The 27076-nt window shown below is 42.2% G+C and overlaps 1 protein-coding gene and 1 long non-coding RNA gene across 4 annotated transcripts in view; one reads left to right on the forward strand and one right to left on the reverse strand.

Annotated features, from left to right (window-relative positions):
- The window catches only part of clstn2a (calsyntenin 2a), a 195331-nt gene extending 192238 nt beyond the window's left edge, over positions 1-3093 (forward strand). For both annotated transcript variants that reach the window (XM_028592720.1, XM_028592721.1), the window contains 2 exons: positions 1332-1522; positions 2482-3093. In XM_028592720.1, coding sequence (XP_028448521.1) covers positions 1332-1522; positions 2482-2670 — 380 coding nt within the window. In that variant the 3' untranslated portion in view covers positions 2671-3093. The remainder of the gene's footprint in view (positions 1-1331; positions 1523-2481) is intronic.
- A 20-nt stretch (positions 3094-3113) lies between these two features.
- Positions 3114-26782, reverse strand: LOC114564977 (uncharacterized). Of its 2 annotated transcripts, none has more exons than XR_003693868.1 (4): positions 26563-26782; positions 5177-5275; positions 4325-4473; positions 3114-3729 (listed from the first exon to the last, which is right to left on the reverse strand). It is a non-coding gene; the product is annotated as an uncharacterized LOC114564977 (long non-coding RNA). The 2 variants fall into 2 exon arrangements; XR_003693869.1 differs by having other exon boundaries at positions 26525-26782.
- Positions 26783-27076: the final 294 nt, after the last annotated feature.

Here is a 27076-nt window from a genome sequence, read left to right on the forward strand (position 1 = left end):
CGGGGTGGGGGATACCACTAGTTGTTGATGTGATTTTAGCAAGGTGTTAACAATCACAAATTGTTGTATGCTAAACAAATACTGCGGCGAACCCGTGCGTAGGCTAATGCTGCGTGATGGCACTGGTGGCCCTGCAGGAGGAGAGCAATGGAAGAATCGGGAGAAAATGAGACTTCAGGGACCATGACGATGACTTGCTCATATGCACATTTAAATTACCTAATATAGCTGTAATAGTAATCTAGTTGCGCTCTTGGATATGTACTGAATTGGGTCCAGTAGAGAGGGCAATGCGCCGGAACCGTGCCATCCCGGTCCAAATACAGGTCCTCGCCACTCTGGGTGAAACCGGCTGTTTCCAGAGGGAAATGTCAGACAGCTAAGTGTTTTTTTAAATAAATATTAAATATAATCTTCAACTTCATCACTAAGGCTTGTTTGGATAGAATATATAGTTCTGTTAATCTTATTATATACCTGTGGTATATTGAAGCTGTCCCAGAGTGCCGTAATGCCTGCTGTTTTGGAAGATTTTATTAATAAAGGTAATCTATAGATCCGGTTTCCCTACACTGTGCGACAACAGGCCGAAATTATAATTCAATTGGCAGCAATTCCTGAGCGTCTGAGAGGTCTTTTTTTTGTTTGTTTTTTTTCTTCGCCAGTCGGCATGCTTCGGTGTAACGAAAGAACAACTGCAAGGGTCATTAACATACTTATCAGCATTCATGAGGTGCTTTGTACATTGACTATTTATGGTTAAAAATGGGCGTGTACAGGAGGCTGATCCACGTACGCACACTTGAAGTAAATCTGTGATTTATAAAAGGAACATTGTTTATAGGTGTGTGTAAACAGGGTTTTATAAATCTGACTTTTTTTCAGTATACGCCAATTTGGGCTTTTGGGCACACGTACACTTATAGTAAGGATCCTACGCACAGTTTTATAAATGAGACCCCTGGTGTTTATACTTGTGCGTTGGGGTGTGTGTGGCAGAGCGAGTGAGAGAGTGGCAGTGATTTGCTTCGGAGCGAATACTGACTCTAGAGGCATAGTGAGAGAAACCTAGTGTCTCCTCTTTGCTTTCTGACCAAGGTGAGACATCTGTAGCAGGAAAAGTTAACCCTCTCCTTGATTTCATGTTGTTTATGGAGAAAGAGAACCAGGAAATGAGTCTTTAAAAGATATTTAGCTCAAGCCAAAAGTTAGACACCCACAGTAAGAGATCTACAGCCATCTGTGTGTAGACTCTGTTGTATGTCCATGAATATGTAAATAATGCATTATAATATACAGAGATCTTTTTGCCTCTTCACTTCCTCCTCCAGGAGCAGCACCTCCAGCAGCCACTGCGGTTATCGTGGTCTGCATCGCTGCCCTGGTGGTGATTGTGGTGATCGGCGTGTACAGGATCCACGCCACACATCAGGAGGGATCCAGAGAAGACGAGGACGAGGCCAAAGACACAGAGGAAGACTGGGACAACTCTGCACTCAACATCACTGTCAACCCCATGGAGGTTGGAGGACATTTTAATTTCAGTTTTTGGGAGTTTAATTCCTTCAGTATGCTTGTCTTAAGACTAGAGAGGATTGATCTTACAAATAGCTTTATTACTTTTTTTGGCACTATAAACCATAGACTAAATATAAAGATGGACGACATGTTGCCATTTCTTCCCACTGTATATTCGTTTTTAATAGTGGTTCAACATGCCCTCCTTCACTTCCCCTCAGCCCTTGATATTGCGTAACAACATAGGTCACACGGAAGACACAAGCTATGAGGTTTTCCTAAGAAACAATCTACTAAAAAGCCAAATTCTATTTATTCCTTGGAGTTGTACATTACTGCCACCTAACCATGGTGGGAGTTTCTTGTACCAAATGCATAACTGCAATGCATTGTGGGTGATATCCACCTCTAGAGTGAGCATGGTTGCCCTCAGCCCTCCGAGGGCCCATCTCACCAAGTTCACTTCAGTTTTTCAGACAAATGGAACAACACTTGAGATGGCAGCGGGGAGTTTGCTGAGGGGAAGTGACCGAGGGCATGTTGAACCACTATTGAAACGCAGCCAGAGTCTGCGCAGTGGTGATCAGCCGGTGGAGCTGCGATTTCAAAGTCCCGCCCATACACCCACCTGACCAATCAGCTTTTTTTTACCCTGGTTTTATAGCATCAAATAGCGAATGAATGAATGAATGCCTTTACGGTCATTGCATGCTCACATACAACAGTCCTCAAAAGAAAACTGCTCAAACACACACACACACACATTAAGTTAAATGGTAGGTAAAGTGGCTATATGTAACATCCAGTTTGTTGTTTCTTCTGTGGGTGTTGATTTCAATGGGGGGTAAAACCTGTTCCTCAGTCTGGAGGAGCGGCGGACAGCAGTCAGCCACCGGGGCGATCGAGATGCATTAACGCCTGGGATCTGTGGTGACCTTTACTAAATCATGCTTTGTTTTTTAGAACGTAGGAGCTCAAGCATATGATGAGGAGGTAACGGAAGAAGTACATGAGGAGGAGGAAGAAGAAGAAGAAGAAGAGGAGGAACAGAACAGTGATGAAGATGGCGAAGAAGAACAAGAGAGAGACGAGGTGAAAGAGAGGAAGCAGATGGGAAAACTAGAGTGGGACAGTTGCTCCATAACATACTGACCACACGTGCATAATCACTCTTTACATGTCTGTCTCTCTCTCGCTTTGACAGACACAGACAGACACACACAGGCCAAAATTCAAAACTTTCCTTGCACACATGCATAACATGTGTTAGTGAGGATGTAGGAGTGCAAACACACAGGACTTTCATTCAGGAGGTCAGGTTTCAAGTCCAGTCCAACCTCATGAGTCAAAGGCCTGTGTTGCTGCGTTCCTCCTTTCCAGTTATGTAGTATTTGGTTTAAAAGCCTTTCTGTGATTTTTTTAAGGTAGAAAGTATTTATGCGCTTCTCCTTCCTCTCCATGCACTCACGTTATTGACTGCCATAATGCATTTTGCCTGTCTCAACCTCATATGTTATTAGCGGTTGTTGTGCCACCTTGTTGTAAAAACTTCAAGTTAACGTCAAAAAGGTTATCTCCCCCCCCCCCCACCCCAATGAACATATGTAAATACTTATGCACACATGTTATGCACGTAGGAGCAAATGAAGTATATGTATGTATGTGCAAGTGAAGTATTCAATTCTGGCCTAGGTGCACACACACACACACACTAAATGACATGACTCCCTCTGCTGGACAAATTCAGAGCTACAGAATGAGCTGCAGTCCCACAGTGCTGGAATACATTGTCTGTACTTACAATGTTATTCAAATCACAGTCAAGGAAGCAAAAATCAAACAAGCACAGTAATCTCTCTGTGCGGAGTTAAAGTTTTGCTGATAAAAATAAATCTAAATTCTTGAATACAGCCACACACACATTCTCCATTTCTTACATTTTTATCCCAACATTTATTATGTGCGCTTACATGTCCTCATCTTACTTTCATATTTATGATTTCAACAGATTGTCTGCAAGACGGTGAGTTATTAGCAGATTATCCGCAAAATGTATTCATAAACTTTTTAAAACATAATTCCCTTTACCTTTATAGTAGGTATAACATAGCTGTACTGTCACTCAGTGTATGTCTCACCTTTTTTCGTCTGTGTGAAGAGTGTTGTGTTTCTCTAAGTGTATCACAGTGCTGCGGTTCTCTGGCCCGGACACTAAAGAGAAACAAAATATGGATATGTCATCTCTGACCATAAACATTCCACATTTGTCTTGATTTATATACAAAGCAGAATCATTAACCGTTTAATATCTTCCATCTTTGCTTTTCTCAAAAGTATTTTAAAGCTACACCGATCACTGCTCTATCAGCTAATGACCTGATGGAAGCAGTTGATTCGTAGTTAAAATACTCCTAGAAACAAAAGAGCAGTTAGTTTGCATATGTCTGTGTACCAAATCTAGCCATACTGTGACCTATTGTAGCTTTTGCTGTTTAGGGTTAGATCAGTTATATCTTTTTTTCAACAGATGAAATAACAGATGTTACTGTATGCTACCGATATCCTGTCTTTCCATTCTCTTTAATTCCATACTAAATGGAGCCCTCTATGCAATTATGGGCCCAGTCTAAAGGAACAGTAATACCGAAAATACTGGATCCTACACTTCCCATAATGCATTTCAGAAGCCTCTCTTCTTAGATCTGGCAAGCAAATGCTTTTTACTCTCCACGCTTCCCTCTCTCCCTTTTAATGCACGGTTTCTGTTAAACCTTTTCCGTTTCTACTCCGAGAAACCACGTCTCACCTGTTCACGTCCGCACGGTATCAGTGACGATTACCTGATCCGTCTCCTGTTCTCGTGTCCCACCCTCTGTTGGCCTTTAAGCACCTGTGATTGTGATGTCATCATTGTGAAACAATTGCCTTGTTTCCCCCCGTTGTCATATTGTGCTTCTGAAAGATTAAAGAGAAAAAAAGAATTCTTTTACATATAAAAACAAACCCTGTAAAAATGTTCAAGACAGTTATTTTATATATCCGTTTCTTTTTCTTTTTGTAAACAAAATGGTTGGGATTTCTCTCTCTTCAGTGGTTATCCCACTGCTTTCTGTAAATTGACCAATAAAGACTTGTTTTAGACTCTACACAGCTCTCCTTGTTTGTGCACTAGACATCTGGCGTGCGTGCGTGCCAATAAATTAGTTTTCTTCCACAATGTTAGAAATGCTGCTCAAATGTTACCATATCAAAAGGTGTTGTACAATTGATCAGGCAATGCTGCATAATAGCATTGGGCTATTTATAACCTTTTTATTAGAGCTGCAAAAAACAATCTGCAAATTCTGCATAGTCCCTATTCTGTTCTAGTCTCTAAGGACTAAGAGTCTTTCACATGAAATTCTGAAAAAAGAAATTCACTCTTTAGTAGAATTGATCACAACTTAAGTACACAGTAAGACCATAATCCGTACAAAACCGAAGTGTAAAAAGAAAAGTTTGTGGTTTAATTTCAGCCTGGAGTCTTGTCAACTCTAGGAAGTCACTGTTAACCTCCCACAAAAATCACAAATTATTTTTTACACTTGGGTTTTTGCGTGGACTAAACAAACATGCTAAGAAGTAAGCTCTAGAGGTACTAGAAGTCAGATTTTGTTACCTTTGGACTGAACCAGGGTAGATGTTGGCCCCCGTTTCCAGTTTTTGTGCCAAGCTTAGCTAACCATCTGCTAGGAGTGGTCTCCATCTTCTCATCTCACTGTAGACAAGAAAGCAAATAACCATGTTCACATCACAAGCAAATAACCATGTTCACATCACAAGCCAAGGTTTGGACACGCTTGTGTTAGAATATACATTAGCTCCTATTAACTAATCATTTTAGTTGATAAACACCGAAAAAGCAACACAATAGGACGCAAAGGTTGCTAAACAATTAGTGCAGCTGCAAGTGAAAGACTGAATCAAGAAGATTCACAACAATATTCAAAGTCCGCAACAGTAGATCCAACAGGGTCCGACTCCAAATTTTAACTATGAAATTGATGATGATTGAAAGCATCTATTGCAACATGTATGGGAAGTAAAGAAAACTACTCTTGCAACTCCAACTGTGACTTCTTTCTGAAAGATATCCTGTGTTGGAAAGTTATCAAATGGAATTTCTTAAAATCATGACAATATGGAGAACTGGGCCATATTGAAACAATTTATGATCCACTGTGGGTTTCTAGGTCATTTATGAGGATGCTGAGGGATGTGAGGGAATCTACAAAAAGGTGGGGAGGTCTGACAAACATAGTGAAGAATCAGTGACAATTTGTCCTCAATGGCAAAAACACACAAATAGCAAACTTAAAGGAACACGCCGACTTATTGGGAATTTAGCTTGTTCACCGTAACCCCCAGAGTCGATACATACCCTTCTCATCTCTGTGCGTGCTGTAAGGCTGTCTGATGGCTCCAGCGGCATCAGGCCAGCACAGAACATGCAGGAGAATGGTTCCAGTAATCCTACTGCTCCGAATAAGTGACAAAATAACGCCAACATGTTCCTATTTACATGTTGTGATTTGTAGAGTCACAGCGTGTACAAAAAACATAACATGAGACACAACCATCTTCTAACAGTAAACAAACCGGGAACTATATTCTCAGGCGGAAGAATATAGTACTTGAGTGGAGTGATATGCTCGCAGCAAGCCTGTCTGAGAATATAGTTCCCGGTTTGTTTACTGTTAGAAGATGGCTGTGTCTCATGTTACGTTGTTTTTTGTACATGCTGTGACTATACAAATCACAACATGTAAATAGGAACATGTTGGCGTTATTTTGTCACAATTGGGAGCAGTAGGCTAGTTGGAACCAGTTACCTGCATGATCTGTGCTAGGCTAAGCTAATGCTGGAACCGTCAGACAGCGTTACAGCACGCATGAGAAGGGTATGTATCGACTTGTCTTACTCTGGGGGTTACGGTGAATAAGACTATTCATGTATAGTTGCTTTCTTATTTCATCTTAGATGAGATTATATCAACATATCTGTGTGTGTTTGGTACACATACAGTCAGTGTTGGGAGTAACGCAATTACAGTAATTTATTCCTTTTTGCTGTAACGCAGTAATATAACTCCTCACTAATTCAATTTCGGTAATATTATACCCATTACAATCTCAGTAACGCGAGTTACAACGCATTTTAACGCAACATTTAAGAATTTTCCAACACCGCGAAACATTTGTTCACAGGAAAAAAAAAAGTCGTGAGTATAATTTCCTGTTGCTGTATTCGACGGTTGAGATGACTGCAGAGACAGATACATTTGTGAGATGGACGTTATTGTCAGGAGTTACGCGCTGCGTTAAAGCGAGCTGTACCACTGTCACTGTTCCCGTGGTCAGAGCCAGAACCCGAGACGGTACAGACAACATCTGTGTCCCGACAGGTGACGGTACGTCAGCGCGGACAGCAGTGTGTCCGAGCTGCTGACCGATAAACAGATCAGGAATTAATGTTTAGGCTTGCTACGTCCATCAGCCGTGGAGAGTAACTATGCCTGTAGTGGAATGGCTTTGAATGACGACCAAAAACGCTTGTCTTTTACTGTGACCATTTACTGTTCTCAATATGTTGCAGTTTTACAAACAAGAAAGTGAGCAACTTAAGCTTGACGGACATGTTTGCATGTAGGGTCTCCCGTTCATCTCATCACAAGCAAGCTAGCGAGAGTACACAACAGACAACTTCCGTATAGGCTACTTCAAAATAAAAGCACTTCCTGTGACGATTCGCAGTAAAACTAAATTACTGTTAAACAAATAAGGTTGTGTACCTTTTCATATATCAGATGTAAATAAAGTACTGTAAATAATGTAAATACTGAGTTTTAATCACACTATAATTGACCATTTCCTTTAGACTGTTTTAAACTAAACACCATGAGTTTCTTATTCAAGTGCTTTAAACAAACCTTTTACAACAATGCCATACTTCAATACAACTGTAAGGTACTTTTGAGTATTTTCATTTTCTCCTACTTGCCTATTGTACATTTTACTTATCTATTTTTATAGCTTTAGTTACTTTGCATATTCATATTAAATTATACAAAATATTATGAATAATCTATGATGTATTAAAGTGGATAAAGAGGACACTTTATTGATCCAGGGATGAAATTCACAAGCTAGCTGCCAAGGCAGCTTTATTTGTATAGCACATTTCAGCAACAAGGCAATTCAAGTCAAATTTCCGCAGTTATTTTGACAAAAGTAATGCAAAAGTAGTGTAACGCATTACAATTCAGAGACTGTAATATAACTAATTACTCTCAAATGACCGTAACTAGTCATCTATAATGTATTACATTTTGGAAGTAACTTGCACTGGATACAGTTGATCCAACAGGGTCCAACTCAATTGTGGAGTATTACTGATCCCTGCTGGTGGAAGGACATTTTATACATTGAGACCAGAACTCACACCAAAAAAAAATGTAAATATTAAATTGATGATGAATGAAAGCATCTGCTTTGTCCATCGTACATAAACTAACTTATAAGATATCCTGCAATGGGCTAAAATAAAGAAAGAAATGGACTTTCTTCACCTTTGATTTGTCATTATTGCCAAGAGAATATACTGCTTAATACCAAAAATAAATACCGTAAAAATAAGTTTTTACGGTATTTGTTTCACAAGCTATGAGATAAGATACAATATTTTGTTTTTGGAATTTACACTTCCCCAACATTACGAATATTTAAAGATTAAAAGGAGTCAAAAACCCTCTTGTTGTATAAACCTTGGTATGTGAATTTTCAAATCAATCTGACTAAGCTTTTAATTGACTGGCCTTCATTTGAGTTCATCTATTAAATGTCCAGAGCTTGCGTAGATTAAGTGTTGCAGCTCTGCTTCGGCTTCCGGCTCACAGCAGTGCTGACGAAGCATTTCTACACCCAGCATGTCCCTGGGGATGAAGAAATACAACCCGCTAATTAGTAGCTTAATGTGCTTTTTTAACTGATGAACACTTCATGTTCAATAACACTCTAATGGACTTGTGTTGGAGAAAACTACACCGTGCCTTTGACTGGCTACAATATGATTAATTGCTATTGAGTTTGTTCAGCTTTTTAGTTTGCAATAAGCTTCATAGTACAGTGTGCCAAACGGTGTTTTTCTTAGGTAGTAGATTGTTTAACTTCCTTCCCGTCTTCTTACCTTTCTATTTTTCTGAGCACAGATGCCTTTTCAGCAACAGCCTCCTTCACACTCAAGCAGATCCACACAATGAAATGTACACAAAAAAGATTAGCTATATATCTTCGACCTTGCTAAAAAAAAAAAAAAAAAGATTTCTTTTTCTTCCCTTTTCCATCAGATTTGTCTGTATTAATAAACTATTTAGCCCAACAAAACAAAAAGGTAAGTAGCAGTCGCCAGTAAACTGGGCGCATCCCTCACAAGATGGAGCCCCCATTCCAAAATTCCACACAGTGAGACGCTCACTTCCCTATACGTTAGGCCGGCACATACGGGTACTTTGCTAAAACTCAAGGCCACGCCCCCTTTTGGGGGATAGAAAACAGACGGTCCCTTAGAAGTCAATGCAATTTGACCGGTTTGTATCATAATTTTGACAAATGTGTGTGGATTTCTTTTCTTGTTAAACAGATGGTTTGTTTTATACACGTCTAACAATATAAATAGATAAAACGGTGAACACAGCAGTTATTGCACAGAGTCCGAGAGGGGGTAAGAGATGTGTGTATTTGTATTTATGTATTTTGTATTTTAATGTTCACGTGTGGATGTGTGTATGATTTCCGTAATATGTTCACAGCTCTGGGGAAGAAGCTGTTCCGGAGTCTATTTGTGCGTGTGCTGGGGGTTCTTCTCCGTCTGCCTGAGGGGAGGGTGCTGTACATGGAGTGTCCGGGGTGTGAGGTGTCCTGCCTGTTTGTGGCCCGTGTGAGAAGTTGGCTTGAGTATATTTCACTCAGGTTTGGTGGGAGCCAATTATTCTCTCAGCCGTCTTGACAACCCGCTGCAGGTCCTTTTCTTTCTGCTGCTGTAAAGCTGGAGTGCCACCCGGTGCAGTAGCATGTCAGGGTGCTCTCAATTGTGCAGCGGTAAAAGCGTGTCAGAAGTTCAACATCTTGTGCAATGTGCACTCCCAGGAACTTAAAGCTTGCCACCCTCTCCACCTCCTTCCTGTTGATACACAGTCCATTGTGGTTTATTTTGTAGTCAATTATTATTTCTTTTGTCTTCTTGGTGTTGAGGTTGAGGTCGTTGTCCCTGCACCAAGCTGACAGGGTCTGGACCTCTTTCCTGTAGGCTATTTCGTTGTTGTCTGATATGAGTCCCACTATGGTTGTGTCATCTGCAAATTTGATGAGGGTGTTGAAGTTGTGGGAGGAGGTGCAATCGTGGGTGAAGAGTGAGTAGAGGGCTGGACTGAGGACCCAGCCCTGGGGGACGCCGGTGTTGAGAATAATGCTAGAGGAGGTGTGATCTATTGGGGTCTATTGGTGAGGAAGTCTTTAATCCACTGGCAGAGAAGGTCTCCCAGACCCAGTGTTTGTAGTTTGTTAATCAATTTGTCCGGGTTGATGGAGTTGAATGCAGAGCTGTAGTCAATAAATAGCATCCTAACATAGCTGTTGGGGGTTTCCAGGTGTGTGAGGGCTGTGGAGATGGCGTCATCAGTGGATGTGTTGGTCCTGTATGCAAATTGATGTTGATCGAGGTCAGGAGGGATGCAAGCCTTGATGGGGGGCAGTACCAGTCTCTCAAAGCATTTCATGATCACTGGCGTGACCAACTGTTCGATCTATAAGCTGAGGTTTAGTTGGAGACGACGGTCACTAATGCAAATGTTAATTATCCATCAGTAGTGACTGTCAGCATCATTTACCACACTGACTGAGAATATTCACGTATCTTATGAGCCTCATATATCAGTGTGAAAGTCTTGATTAACCCGCTACACAACATCTTTTTCAGCATTTTCCTATTTCTCTCGTGATGGGACAGATGCAATTCTTCCCTCTCATAGGGAGCCTTGGCGATGCCGGTCTGGTCTATAGCCTGGAGCCAAAGCCCATCTATCAGGATCTATTTTAGGACATAGCAAGAGGACCAGAGTTATCGGATGTATTGTTGGTGCAACCAACTACTCAGCAACTTTTCGGCATAGTTATTCATTTAAAACGGTTCGTTTAAAGTAAAAGTTTGGAGCGATTTACATTTCCTCTGTCGTTTACACGGTTGTCGTCTATGGGGAACGCGGGATTGTTTTCCCCCAGAAAGGGGCGTGGTGATGAGACCTTCCCTCGGATGACGTATTGCCGGCCTAACGTATAGACCAATTTGGAGTGTACGTCACAGTTACGTCACTGCAGTTGGGCACACATTGTGGTGGCAGAAAAACAGCCGAAACAATGATCAATATACTGTTCAGCACAATACATCCATGGTTTTTCAGGGACGACTTTCTTATAATACTATAAATAATAATAATAATAATAACAATAATAATAATAATAATAATAGCTGGCTAGTTTCTTAGCTAGCTTTATTATTCCACCATGTTTTAATTCTACGTTGGTTAAAGAAAATGAGGCAAACAGCCTACTGGTGAACAGGGTCAGTGCTGCCTCCAGAGACAGATAAACTGGCTAGCCAGCCCTAACATTAGCTTAACCATCTTAAGTGTTTTCCTGATTTTAAAGGCTGCATTACAGTAAAGTGATTTAATTTTCTAACTTTGTTTGTTTTGATTTTCTAATTTTCTATGTTGAGGGTAGATGTCGATGAGTAGTCGTGAGCGGAGGCCTATACTACGAAGCAAGATCAACTTGCCCTGGATTTCTTTCAGTTACCCGGCTCCACCTAACCTAACAACCGCGGTCCTGCATAACCTGGGTCACGACGGTGGTTAACAACTAGTTCAATCAACCCAGGGTTTCCCAATCCAGCGGCGCATGCGTTCACATGAGAGAGGCGGTGTTTGCATAGCACGACCAATCGCAAACATTTACCAGAGCCGCATGTTTTAAATAAGAAGAGCAAGCTTTAATTCTACATAAATATGAAGTACACAGACACGGTTTTGCAGGCAAAACGCAATACAGTCCTAAAACAGGAAGGAAAACTGGCAAAAAAAAAAAAAAAAAAATAGGCGTAAATCACAACGCTTATCAAGATCACATCCTCATCAGTCAGGCACTAATAAATATAAAATAAATATATAAATAAATATATAAAAACATAATTCAAACCGCTGTGCGCATTGGCGACACACGGCTCAAGAAGCCGACAAATAGATATGTAATTCCCTCCCATTAAAATCTATATATTTCATAAAAATACCCATCAGGGAATGTTAACGGGGTTGTCGGTCTCTAAATGTTTTAACTTTTATGAGCGCACCCCTCTCTCCCTCTGCGCAATGAGCGCCGCCTGATCTTGTATAAGAACGGTGACGCCGTTATCAATCGAGTATTGATTGGTCAGTAGGCGGTGCTTTTACACCGGCTGATCTCTGATCTCCAACTTAACCTGCTCCCGACCAGGTTAGGCGTTCAGCAGAAGTTACCGCGGCGATTGAACCCGGTAACAAGTGATCCACAAAACCCTGGGTTGAACCTGAAGTTACCTCGTTAATGCCAAATCTTGCTTTGTAGTACAGGCCTCAGGTGTAAACACTCAGGATGAGTCCGAGATGAAGTTGACAATATGGGATATTTATTGTTTACCTGAATTAAGGCCAGTTGTACCGGATACAACTTCCGGTATGAGACGCACAGGGTAGACGCGCGCTCAATTTGCTCCCACTAACGCACTTTTAATTAACTTTTTAAACCTAGAATTTTTCAATATTTCTTTCTCAAACTGTTTACAACAGGTTTATAGTGCTGTACTGACTACTCAGCAATGTCCAAGTCTAAAGGAAAAACCGCTGAAAAGGACAAGGAAACTTCGCCGGCTTCTAGCATAACTTTGTCCGAGATTAGCTTGTTACTGGAAGAGCACAGGGCGGCTCTGGCGGCTGATTTCAAGTCATCCTTCGACTCGCTGACATCCACGCTGGATAACATCCACTCCACTGTGTCGGACCACGAACAGTGGGTCTGCTCCCTGGAGGCTAACGCCACCGAGGTTGACCAGCGGCTTCAACAACTTGAGACTGCTTGCGCCGCTTTGCAAGTAGAGAGCAGGGAGAGAGCAGGGCACTCGCGGTCAAATTGGCGGACCTGGAGGGGCGCAGCAGGCGCCAAAACATCCGCATCATCGGCCTGCCTGAATCGATCGAGGGCCCTCTACCACTGGCTTTTTTCTCTCAGTTCCTCGTTGATGTCCTCGGCACGGAGGCCCTCACTTCACCCCCTGAGCTGGACCGGGCGCACCGGAGCCTCACGCCCAAACCTGCGCCGGGAGGCAGACCATGGCCCGTCATCCTGCGCTTCCACCGCTTCCAAATCAAAGACTTGGTGATCCGCGAGGCTCGCAGGCGAGGTGATCTGTCCTACAAAGGCCATAAGGTCCGCTTCTACGATAACTACAGCCCCAACGTGCTAAAGCAGCGCGCCGAGTTCAAGACCTCCATGGCCGAACTGTATCACCATGCCTGACGGGGAGAAGACCTGGCTCCTGTCTGCTTCAGCGGCGGACAAATTTGTCCAGGGTTTACACAAAGATCCGTAAGCAATTGATCTGGTATATTTTCCTCTCGTTATTTTATCCCCTTATTTTTTCAGTGCAGTCTATGGCTTCGTGAGTTGTTTTTTTTGCTTCGTCTCTACCTGTAAACTTTGTTGTTCTGCCCCTGACACTCCCCATATAGGCTAACTGATCCCATCCGTTTAACATTAACACTGTACCCAGTTGTGTGGCCTTGCCTTCCGGCTCACGGTTGTATTTTTAATTTACATATTCTAGGACTATGTTATATCTTTTGTTTTGGCGGGTGTTAGCTCTTGCCAGGGCAGTCACGCCCCACACCCCCCATTTATATAGTTGATTTATTATATTACTCTTCTGTCCCAGCTATATATATGTGTGTGTGTGTGTGTGTGTGTGTGTGTGTGTGTGTGTATATGTGTGTGTGTGTGTATATATGTATGTGTGTATATATGTATGTATATATATATATATATATATTTTATTATTATTATTTTTCTCTCGTATCCGACTTGCCTGACTAACTGGAAGTGGAAGGGATGATCATTACCGCTATGTATATTTTGTAACGGATTGACTGCAAGGCTATTACTGCTGTAGGCTCATGTTCAGCTGGCCATTACTTTAGCTGAGCCTTAATGTGTGACTGTTATGATTGTTATGTTTTTCACTTGAGGTATTTAAAAAGGTTGAACTTTTGTTCTTAAAGTTTACTATCGTTATGTTGTGGGATTGGAGCGGTAGGTTTTAGGAAGTATTAAGATATGCTGATGTATGTGTCAGAGTTGTGAGTTGCTGTTCCTTGCAGCAACTTCACTGGGGTTTGGGCTAAGGGGAGGGGATGGGTGGGGGGCGGCTTGTATGTTTGACGTTTCTTCGGTTAGGTTTCCCGTCTGGTCGTCTGATCCATGTATTTTTTTTTTTTTTTTTTTTTTTCTGTGTGCTGCTCTTGCAACTTGGCATGCTCAGTCTGGCCAGGCGCCATGCTCTTTTTCATCAGGCTGCTGGCTTGTGGGGTGGAGGTGTACTGGTACAACATCCACTCAGGCCCCCTAATATCATTGTATGTTAAGTTTTAACTCCTTGTCAACACCTAGGGGTGCTTTAAGATTCACTAGTTGGAATGTCAAGGGGCTGAATTCTCCTGTAAAGCGTAACACAGTGCTTAATCATCTGAAACAGCTAAACACTAAAAATTGCCTTTCTACAGGAAACTCATCTCAAGCCATCAGATCACCTTAAGCTTCGTAGAAGTTGGGTAGGCCAGCTCTACCACTCCTCCTTCTCAAGTAAGGCTCGTGGTGTTGCAATTCTTGTCCATAAATCAGTTCCGCTTTCTGTATCAAAGGTCATAGCAGACCCCAATGGTCGCTTTGTTATCATCTTAGGGGAAATTTGTGGCAATAATCTGACTTTGGCGAATGTGTATGGTCCGAATTGGGACAATGAGGATTTTTTCAAAACCTTTTTTTTCTCCCTCCCTGATTTACATTCCTGCCAGCTCATCCTCGGTGGTGACTTAAACTGTTGTCTTGATCCCTCACTTGATCCCTCACTTGACCATTCGTCTAACAAGACGTGTGCCCAATCTAAATCATCCAAAGTCATTCAACTGTTCATGGAGCAATATGCAGTCTCAGACGTGTGGCGATTTTTCAATCCTACCGCCAAGCAGTTCTCTTTCTTCTCCCCTGTCCATGGTACTTTCTCCCGGATTGATTTTTTTCAAATTGACAGCAAATTACTCTCCTCTATCTGCTCATGCTCCCACAGCCCTATAGTAATCTCAGACCATGCAGTGGCCATAGTTGACATTTGCCTTCCTGGTAGATCCCTGTCGCGATCCCCCTGGCGCTTTGATTCGCTACTTCTTCGCAATTCCAATTTCGTTAATACTATCAACAGTTGCATCGACCTCTTTATTTCCACTAACGTTGATCCGGCGGTGTCTGCTGCAACAATTTGGGAGACATGCAAAGCCTATTTAAGAGGAGAAGTAATTTCCTACTCTGCTTACCATAGAAGGATTGCTGCTGAAAAGGGTTCTTGTCTCTCCAGTGCTATATCAGAACTACAAAAAAAATGTATAGACTCTCCTGACGCAGACCTTTTTAAAGGACTGCTCATGAAAAAAGCAGAATTTGACTTCCTGGCCTCTGATGAGGCAACAAAATCTCTATTAAAAACACAACATAATTATTATGAATTCGGAGATAAACCAAGTAGACTACTCGCTCACCAAATCCGACAATCTTCTTCGTCAACGCATATTACCCAAATTAGAACTACCACTGGAACAACCATCAATCCTCAAACCATTAATGACCAATTCAGGGACTTTTATAGTCTGTTCTATACTTCTGAGAGCTCATCTAATGAGGCACAACTTGAAAACTTTTTTGGGTCCTTAAACATCCCTTCAATTGACCCTAAAACATCTTCTGGCCTGGATAAACCCTTTACAGTGGGTGAACTCAAAGGAGCTTTGCTGTCCATGCAGAGTGGGAAATGCCCAGGCCCCGACGGCTTTCCAGCTAAATTTTTAAAAACATTTGCTGATAAGCTGTCTCCACTTCTGCTTAACATGTTCAATGAATTGCTACAGTCTGGCATCCTCCCCCCCACACTACGCCAGGCCACTATTTCTCTTATATTGAAAAAGGACAAAGATCCCCTATTCCGTAGCAACTTTTGCCCTATATCTCTGCTCTGCGCAGATGTCAAGTTATTGGCTAAGATGCTGGCAAAACTCTTAGAGTCTGTTCTGGCTACCATTATTTCCACAGACCAAACAGAGTTTATTAAGGATAGACACTCTTTTCACAACGTCAGACGGCTGTTTGATATAATGTACTTGCCCTCGTCCTCAGATTCTCCGGAATTAGTCATCTCAATGGATGCTGAGAAGGCATTTGACCGTGTCGAATGGCCCTATTTGTTCCATGCATTAAGACACTTTGGATTTGGCAACATATTTATTTCTTGGATAAAGCTCTTATATACATCCCCCCTAGCCTGTGTCCGCACAAACAATGATTACTCTGATTATTTCCCCCTCAATCGTGGTACTCGGCAGGGCTGTCCTCTTTCCCAGTTACTGTTTATCATCGCCATTGAACCTCTGGCGGTGGCCCTTAGGTCCGGTCGGTTCCGGGGCATCTGGAGGGGAGCTGCTGAGCACGAACTTTCGTTGTACGCAGATGACCTCTTACTGTTCATCTCTGACCCAGATAGATCTGTCCCCCTTGTGTTGGCCACGCTGAAGGAATTTGGGCAAATTTCTCGTTACAAACTAAATCTTCAGAAAAGTGAGCTTATGCCCATTAATGCTCTTGGACTTGCCATTTAAGACGTCTTTAAGTAATTTTAAATATTTAACCAGAAACTACTCGGATTTGTTCAAATGTAATTTCTCCCCTCTGCTTGCTCGACTGACTCAAGACTTCCACCGCTGGTCTCTCATACCTTTATCTCTGGCTGGCAGGATAAACTGTATTAAAATGAATGTGCTTCCCAAATTCCTCTCTCTCTTCCAATCTTTACCCCTCTTTATTCCAAGACATTTTTTCCACTCACTCGACAGCTTGATCTCTCAGTTCATATGGAACAAAAAACCTCCCAGAATTCAAAAAGAAACTCTACAAAAACCCAAAGAAATGGGTGGGCTAGCACTACCAAACTTTTTATGTTATTACTGGGCTGCTAACATTCGATCTATACTGCACTGGTATCACATTAACAATCAGCCTCCACCGTGGCTGCAGATTGAGGCTGCCTCATGTGGCTCCTCCTCTCTAATGTCCCTTTTGTGCCTCCCCCTGACATTATCACCAGTATCTTATTCCAGTAATATTATAGTGAAGAACTGTCTCAAGATCTGGACTCAATTGAAACACCATTTGGGGTTACAGTCAATCTCTCTTTTATCCCCTGTGCACTCTAACCCTCTGTTTACTCCCTCTATCAATGATCGGGCTTTCGCAGCCTGGGAGGATCATGGGATTGTATTTGTCAAACATCTTTACATTGAGGGAATATTTGCATCTTTTGACCAACTAGTGGGTGTATTCAAATTACAGAGATCCCACTTCTTCAGGTATTTGCAAGTCAGAGACTTTGCTCGCAATCGCTTCCCTGGTTTCCATGCTATTCCTCCTTCTACTTTGATTGACACTATTTTAAATATTAACCCCTACCTCAAAGGTTCCATCTCAGAGCTTTACTGCACTCTCCTTACACACCAATCCTCATCCTCGGATAGACTGCGCACCATCTGGTCCGAGGACCTTAATATAGAGATAGAGCCTGAGGTCTGGCAGTGTGCTCTGAAATGGGTCCATGCTTCATCTATTTGCGCCCGGCATGGGGTTTTGCAGTGCAAAATAATTCATAGAGTTCACTGGTCTAAAAGCAAACTATCTCGCATTTACCCGGGCACCGATCCGAATTGCAATAAGTGTCACTTAGGACCAGCTAACCTCAGTCACATGTTTTGGACCTGTCCCGCTCTCTCTCGGTTCTGGAATTCTGTATTTGTCTCACTCTCGGCCATAACATCTACCAAAGTCCTCCAAAACTTTCCTTTATACAACAAAGAGAGCACATGCTGGTAAGACAAAGCTTTTAAACTCAATAAAAAGACACTAGTTAACAAAGACATAAGTGTTAGGTGATTATTATAACTGGTCATGTTTGTGAAATAAACGGTATGGTTTTGACCAATAGAGAATGATTTATTAATGGATGTAGCTATAGCATATAAATCACCGCAGTATTGGATGTTAAATATGTGCACAAGAAAGCTACGGGATTACTGTGGGAAATTTGATGAATGGCTAGTTTAACAGATGATTTGAATACAGTAAGTATGTAAGAAATAAAAATAATCAGTCAAGCTGGCTATGCTTTATGAGGATACAAATCATAGTTGAATTATAGTTGTGTGTTTAGTGGAAGAGCACTGTGACAGCTTAGTCATGCAAAATGAGAAAAGGATACTGTTGTACTGTTGTACAGCAGCACTGTATGATGGTGGTCAGAAAGCAACAAGAGTGCAGCAACAAAGTTAATATCAGTTAGATATCAGTTTGACCATGAGAATAAGTTACTCCTCAACCTGTGACAGGCAACAGCGGCGCATTGTTCTTTCTGACCATCAGCATAGCTAAAGTCTGCCTAACAGCTGATGAAGAGGGCGTGTGCCAAAAGACTGGGACCAGTCTGTGCACCAACCAGGGGACGCTAAGTCTAAACCACGGTACTCCTCCAACTTTTAATAAACAAATCAAAATGCTCTTAGAGACTGATATATGAATTCATGTATAAGCCAGAAAATTCAGTCTGATGAGAGAAGCCTGTGTGCCTGCTCAACTCGGACCCGTGTACACGTTTATGCTCTTATGATTTTACTTAAATAAATACTTGTTAAACTTTTAAATCCTCTCCTTGCCTACTTAGTGGATTTTGAAACACGACAAAGTGGTGACCCCGACGCGATCCACTAGGTGGCGCCAGAGGCCTTTCCCCTGAATTGAGCAGACAGGACGGACTCCAGTTTTTCCTTCACTCAAAACAGCGCGCTGTCAAAAATAAGGTAAGCAGAGACCTGTTAATATCTAACTTCTGCACATTGAGCATAACCAAATTTTTGAGTGAAGAAGAACAAGAGTGCCGTTGGTAAATTGAATGAAATCTTAAGAGTATAAAAGAAAACTAAACAGTAAAACGAAATTGCAAAATAAGAACTGTTAGAGTGAAAAGAAAGCCTGTAAAAAGCTCCTGGTCTACTGTGACCGGGGAGTTGGGCAACAAAAAATAAATCTAAATTAGCCTGTAAAAAGCTCCTGGTCCGCCATGACCGGGGAGTTGGGCGACAAAAATTAAATCTAAATTAGACCTGTAAAAAGCTCTTGGTTCATTGAAATCGGAGAGTTGGGCAAAACTAAAATCAAAGAGGTAAACCTTCGAAGGTTCAATGGTCTGACGAGACCTATAAATTGGCTATAAGAGACTCGTAAAAAGCTTTTGATCAACAACTGGTCGGAAAGTTGAGTACATTGGGTGAAATAAAACCGTAAAAAGCTCTTGGTTAGAAAAATTGGAGAGTTGGTTTAATTTGACTTAGAGGAATCGCAGTCGGTTGGTTGGTAGATACTGTAAAAAGCCAATGGTTGGTTATTCAATTGGTTGGTTGGTAGATACTGTAAAAAGCCAATGATTGTGAATTCACCATAAAAAGCTCTTGGTTAGAAAAATCGGAGAGTTGGTTTAATTTGACTTAATTAGAGGAATCTCAGTCGGTTGGTTGGTAGATACTGTAAAAAGCCAATGATTGTGAATTCAATGCAATGACAGAAAACGTTTTACATTTCGATACGGGGCAGATTTTGAAGTATATTGTGAAGAGAATAAAATTACTAGAGCACTGTTTGATTTTGAGGTATACTGTAAAGAGGATAAAATTAATAAGGCACAACTTGAAGTAGAAACAATTACTAGTGAAGGTTCATTGTGTGAAGTGTCCGAACGGACAGGGGAGAATACTTTAGGAAAAGAGTGAAACAGTAACAGGTAGTGGTGACGAAGTGAGTTTAGAGCTAGACTCAGATTTTGAGAGCAACATACAGCAGGACAAGAGACAGACTGACGTTACAGAGTCAAATTGACACTTTGAAAAGCAGAGACAATTGTTTGTTGAAAATATATACGGTTTCTTATACAGTATATAGTGTGTTTCGGGTGCTTTTGGGAACTGTATCATGGCATAAAGAAGTGAAAGATTGTGCATACAGTGCTGAAATGGAAGAACTGAAAGCTTTTCTGTTGGTGAAACTGGGGAAGAAAGCACCGGGGGGCAGCAGAAACAATGGGTTGAGACAGGGAAAAAGATACTCTGTAAGTGGGAAAAGGAAGGACTGTTGGCAGACATAGGGAGAGATGAGAGTGTATTGAGAACTTTGAATATCAGAGCAGAGAGTCAGGCACGAGTGGCAGACACAGAATGGAAAGAAAAAGGGAGTAGGAGGTGGGGGCCTGCATGGGGGCGTAAACAAAAGAAAGCCGTGGAGAAAGATGTCACAAGGGGGCTGACTGAACTGCTGGGTAAATTGAAAAGGAAAAATGATAACTTGGCAACATCTGGTGGCACAACTGAAGTAGTACCAGAAAAGACTAATAATAACCCAACCACAGCCACTACCAGCATGTACCCTTCCCTGCCACAACCAACAGCACCTCCATCCTACGAGGCTATAACAGTGGTTCAAGCTTCTGTGGTGCCAGTAAAGAGAGGTGTACTGGAAGTGAATGGAGGAGTTCTGGATCTGGACATCCCCCAACACAACGACCTGGCAAATCTGGTGAAATGCACAGCCGACCTGACTGACACAGTTGACAAACTAGAAAATCAAATGCAAAACACCAGAGCAGAAATGAGCCAGCTCAAGGGGGAATCCATGGTTGGGACACAGTCACCATCAGGCCAAGGACCCCCAGGACCATCCACTGCATCACTCCAACTGCCACCATCACAATCAACGCCTCAACTCCTGCCCCAACCTCGGTCCCAGAGCACTCCTAGAGGGGGTCTGCAAGTGAGACCACCTCCTTTTGATCCATTTGTAAATGAGTATGCCCCCTCAGATAAAGTCTCCAAACACTCTGACTACACCTTCTCCAGCCACACCTCAGCGGTTAGCTTGAAGGAATCAGGAACTGACGTATCCTCTCCTGACGATGAAGATGAAAAGCAGCACAGAATTATAAAACACTTCACCAAAACGGGTCCCCCACATGATGGAGGCATGCAGAAACTGCAGCTGCAAGGTGTGTTTGAAGGAGAAGCGAAGGTCATGGATGAAGCAAGAAGAGAATATGACCTTAGAGACAGACCCAAAAAAGGGGGGACCGGAGCTTTCCCTATTATGGAACACCCTTCAACCAACTTTGGAGTGTATGTGCCATTTAAACACAGAGATCTGGAGGGGTTACTGGATGACCTCCCGCCAATCACCCAGGGAGCTGGACCATGTTGGCATCTTGATGTTTCTGTCAAGAACGGACATGTTCATGCCGCTCTTTTCCAGAAAAAAGGGGGAGACAGGTTAGTGCTAACCTACCACAGCTCAAAATTGGACACTATTGAACAAGGACAAACATCCTGTGCTCAACATCTGGCTGCACTATCGAAAGCTGTCCAAAAAACAACCCACCTGGTCATGCATCACCCATTGCAGATCCACACGGACCACGGAGTGACCGTATTCCTGCAGAGCAATGCATTCACGTTCAGTACTGAACGAAAACACAGAAGGAGCTGAGACAACCCCACATCACTTTTGTAACCTCAGCCATCAATTTGGCAGACAAAATGGGACATGGAAAACCCCACAGCTGTGAAGAAGTGGCAGCACAAGAACTGAAACTCAGGCCAGACCTGAAAAACGAACCTGTGCCAGATGCACAACATTGGCTGTACACAGATGGATGCTGCTACAAAGGAGAAAATGGAAATGTGGCTGCTTATGCGGTGATGGAACAACACGCAGACGGTACACACACCGAAGTGGACTCAGGAATAATACCACAACCTGCATCAGCACAAATGGCTGAAATATTGGCACTCACAAAAGCACTACAGCGGTCAGAAGGGAAAAGGGTCAATATCTACACAGACTCAGCATACGCACATGGAGCGGTGCATATAGATGGACCACAATGGCAGAAGAGGAATTTCCTGACCACCAGCAAGACTCCTGTCAAGCACAAGGATCAACTGGTAACCCTACTGGAAGCAGTAAAAGCGCCAGTAGCAGTGGCAATAATGAAGTGCAAAGGACATGACAAAGCAGACACAAGGGTGGCAAAAGGAAATGAAGCAGCAGACCAAAGAGCCAAAGAAGTTGGAGGGTACACAAATGACACTGCAACCAGATCTGAACAGGTCGCCAGAGCACAGACCCCGGGAGAAGAGGAGCCCCGGAGCAGTGTCAAGGTAGGTGACTGGGTGCGAGTGAAAGTCCACAAGAGAAAGTTGACCGAGCCCAGGTGGCTTGGACCGTACGAAGTGAGGGAGGTTACTCACACTCTGTCCAAGTAAAAGGCCGGGCAGGAACTGCTTGGCACCACCTGACACATTGTGCCCCAGCACCTACACCTTCCCGTGATTTGAGGGAAGTTAGAGCTGATTTGATCAACAATGCCGCTCCCGTTCAAACTTAGGCAATCAGGCCAAGGGAGCGAACCCAGACAAAAATACTTCTATGGATGCACATGGAAGGTCTGGGTAGGTATGCTAATATCTACAGCCATACTCGTTATGTTGTTATTTTGGTTCATAGATACCAAATATGACAGAGGAAGAAGGGAGGTTCAGGTGACTAGAACAAAGGGACAGATCACATTGTCATTTATTAGGGGACACACAAGCACAGCCCTATTAGACCTATGCGACAAAGTGCCATGCACCACCAAAGACAGAAGAGAGGAAGTCATATACATATGCGTCACAACCAACTCAGACAAGTGGTGTAGCAGTTGGAAGTGTGCCGCAGTTGGAAGTGTGCCATAGCTAACACAGGCTCAGATTGGGGAAATGTGGGATGTGAACCATATGATACAATGCACCTTACGATAACACATAGGGACCTGAAATCCAGACTGAGTGTAGGTAGAAAGCAGGAAGGACGATGCCAGGAACAGAAATGTAATCCTATATATGTGACGTTGAAGGATCCAAAACAGTAGCAGAAGCCTGTGTGCCTGCTCAACTCGGACCCGTGTACACGTTTATGCTCTTAGGATTTTACTTAAATAAATACTTGTTAAACTTTTAAATCCTCTCCTTGCCTACTTAGTGGATTTTGAAACACAACAAGTAACAGAACATATTGACACGCTAAACAAACATACACAGGCAACCTTTACACTCAGTCTTTGAGATATAAAATAGGAGGGTATACATCAAAAGGGCAACACATTGGTGGTAGAAAGGTTTACCAATTAGTACTGGTTATGGTTGAAGACAATGGTCGCGGCGCTGCCTTTAAGTCTTCGAGCATCGAGCCAGCACAGCAGCTGAGCAGAACGATAGCAAATAGGGCGACTCGGGCTGTCCGCTAACTTGTTGCTCTCTCTAATATAACCAATATAAGCTGCCCTGTTTAGGCTACAAAACCTGCATGCAGGCTGAAATTCAACCGTGCTGTTTTGTTGGGATAAAGCTATAAGCAGAAGGAATATCTGTTAGGCTAATGTGCAATGGTAAACACACAGAATATAGTACACGCACATAGCAGAGCTTGCAAACTGTGGCTTTTTTGTCAACAATGCAAATGTTGTCAACATAACTGGAAATCCAAAATACTGTGTGTGTGTCCCAGGCCAGGATAGGAAATTTACTAACAATGTAAAGATCAACAAGCCACTGACAGTGACATATATGTTCATATTTGATTCATTCAATAAATAATTATATTTTGTCTTAAATCCACCAGCCATTTTCATATTATACCAACATTTGCAGCATCCTGAGCCTTTTTGGTAAGGTTCCTAGGAAATCTCAGCCCAGAGTAATTAAAGTGCCCATATTATGAAAAAAACACTTTTTCTGGTTTTTGGGGTGTTCTTTTGTGTCTCTGGTGCTTCCACACACATACAAACTTTGAAAAAAAATCCATCCATGGTGTTTTGAGTGAGATATGGTTTCTGAATGTGTCCTGCCTTCAGTCTCCTGGTGAGCTGTTCAAAATCTGTGACGTCACAGTTCGAAATGAGCTGGCTAACCACAACCGTTAGCATGCTAATGCTAATGCTAACGCTAGCATGCTACGTCGTTCTCAATAGCAAAGCACTGCTACAACACACACAAGTTCACCATAATCTACAAAAGAACTACTTACATGTGCATGTTACAGCTTGCAAAAGGTTGAGAACCCCTGTCTTAATACATCCATGCTAGCTATCGCTGATGTTAAATACTAGCCGATAGCCCCGGCAGTTTGGGAAACGCTAATGACGTTACATCCATGTTACAGACTTTACAGCATACATACATCCATACATTCCTTGGCTGTATCATAAGATAACACCATGGATGTATTAGCTCAGTGATTTTCAACCACTGTGAGAGATCGCCCTGTGTGCCGTGAGAAATTATCAGATTTTACTTAATTTGTCCAACAACTTTTTTTATTGAGTTATGTTGAAGTAAAAAGTTAAAACTATGGTTACGTTTTGAAAACAATGTACTTTAAGGTAAAAAAATGTAACTTAAAAAATGTAAACTGTTGTGTAACTGAGTGAAGGAATGTTTCAATACTGATTAAGCCTAATCAGCATTTGTCTGGCTCACACCTTCTCAAGCTTCTAAAGAATTGATTAGGTCATTGCTGTTATTTAGCATAAATGTAAAAGCGCTAGAAGACTGATTGTTTAAACAACTTTGAGAGCCATCCCCTGTTGAGCCAGACGTGATTAAGACAAAGAACGAGTAGTTTGGAAACAATTGACACTCGGTAAGATCCTGTGACCGGGTGTAGCCTCAAGACACTGATTGGGAACGTACACCTTTTCTTTTGAGAGACATCTGACCAATAGGGGAAGATTTCATTTTGAGGAACCACCCAAGTGGAGGGTATAAATGTGTGATCCGGGAATGTCTCAGCACTGTTGTTATGTGACTCCGCAAGGAAAGCATGAGATCAGTCCGCTGTCAGCTGCAGTGTAACTATTGTGTTTTGACGGTCGTTTTCATGTTGTTTTATTAAACCTTTTGGTTAACTTTCAATTCGACCCCAGCCTCTCCTCCTTCCTCCAGAAATCAGAACGAACACGTCTTTTAGAGATTTCTTAACAGTTACTGCAAATAATTTGCCATTGTTGCGCATCTGTGCCTGCAATATGATGACTGGCAGAGAAATTAAATACTATTCTGTATCAGTAGGGTAGGTGACAGTATAGCGCAATAATGACCTTGTTGATTTAAGACAATAGAATTACTACCAGCAGGGCTCCTGACTGCGACCAAAATTTGAGAGTGTGCGACTGAATTTTACATCCAGTCTCACATGTGCGACCAGTAAATTTGCCCCCTTTTTTACACGTTAAACGTTGAAATTTTGGTAATTGACAGGGAACGGAGCTCTGACACAAACACACACACTCGCACACACGCAGAGCTGCAGACCGTGCAAACTACGTCGGCTCTGCAGTTTTGTTAAAGTCACAGTGAGTCACGGAAATAAAGATAAAGTGGTTTTAAGTGTGGTTACAGTTTTTCATAACTTAATGCAGACCGAGTTTGCTGCGATACGATATTAATGGCGAGCCGAAAGCGGTCGCGGTGCTGTTGATGTTACACTTCCTCGGAGCAAAGCAGCCAGGCACAACGGTGGTTTCTCTGCCCTGGTGCGAGACTGACAGGCTGAGGTTGTAAGGCAAGGCAACTTTATTTCTACAGCACCTTTCAGCAACAAAGCAATTCAAAGTGCTTTACATGAAACATTAAAGAGCAATTAAAAAAATAATATACAATTACAATAATAAAAAAATATATATATATATATTTGTTTTTACTGTCATGACAGCGATGGGGCTGTGAGTTTACCTTATATGTTGCATCTTCAAAAGTGACACTGAATTTTAAACAGCACATTGGAATTTATGCATCTATTATCAAAGTATTTATTAGTAATAGAAATGTGAATATTTGGTTAGTGTGTACGGCCAAGATCATTGATGTAAGCCTGCAAAAGCAATGGATACATTTTTATAAATGAAAAATGCAGATTCTGATCTTATTAGGCTACACTGTGTCATTTTGTAACATTTTTGGTTGGTGGTGTGCCATGGTATTTTTTGAATGTAAAAAAATGTGCCGTGGCTCAAAAAAGGTTGAAAAACATTGTATTAGCTAATAGTGAATATGGTGAATTACAGCCATTAGCTATATCCATTATTACAGCTAGGACCTCGGGAGAACAGTCATTTGAGCCTTGGCAGTGCAGGGTGACATGCGTGGGCGCAGTCCGTCCTAAAAAAACCTTGGCATGTTTCTAACAGTTGCATTGGAGATTTATTTGAAAGATAAAGACAGCTTAGAGCCCAAAAGTTGGTTAATTTCCTCCGGAACAGGTAATTAGCTTCAGGCTAATTTATCACGGCTACTAGGGACAGGCATTTTCAGTCATTTTAACATTGTGTACTCATATCGAATTTTATAGAGTAACGTTACTCAAGTTACTCCCAAATACAATTGAATATGTGCATTGCATTGCACCTGAGAATGAGTCTTGCCTGGGTGGGTGGGACTCTTACCCCCGAGTGAGAAGGGTTGTGCTGTGTTCGGGACTCACCCTGCTACTTCTCGTCCGCGCTCCAAAAAACGGCCTGCTGGCTCCAGTGTCCCTCAGCTGAGTCCGCCAGCGGCCAGCCCGCTCTCTGAGTGTAGTTCCGTTTAAAAAAAAGGTGTATATTGTGTGGCAAACAACAACGACAGCTTCTCTTCCAGTGTTTTCTTCCAGTCTGGCAGCCTGCAGCTTGTTGGGCTTGATGGTTTCAAACCACGTGCAGCTTGGCGGGCTTGATTGATTCCAACACCACAGCCCTCATAGGTGCGTATGTCAGTCTGACCCTGTCAATCAGGCTAAGACCACACCTACTCCCTAGCAGACACGGACTGATCCATAACAGTAGTGAATGTTTAATTTTGTATTCTCTTTTAATGTATTTTATAGATTGTGTTAGTTTAAAGGAGTCTTTATAGCTCGAGTATTGGAGTATATGGAGTGTAATTAAGTAGCTACATTTACACAACAATTGTAAAATGGTACAATTTGTCTTCTGGTAGCCTAGTTCTAATGTCTCCAC

Source organism: Perca flavescens, chromosome 12 (genome assembly GCF_004354835.1).
Source record: "Perca flavescens isolate YP-PL-M2 chromosome 12, PFLA_1.0, whole genome shotgun sequence".
Taxonomy (NCBI): Eukaryota; Metazoa; Chordata; class Actinopteri; order Perciformes; family Percidae; genus Perca; species Perca flavescens.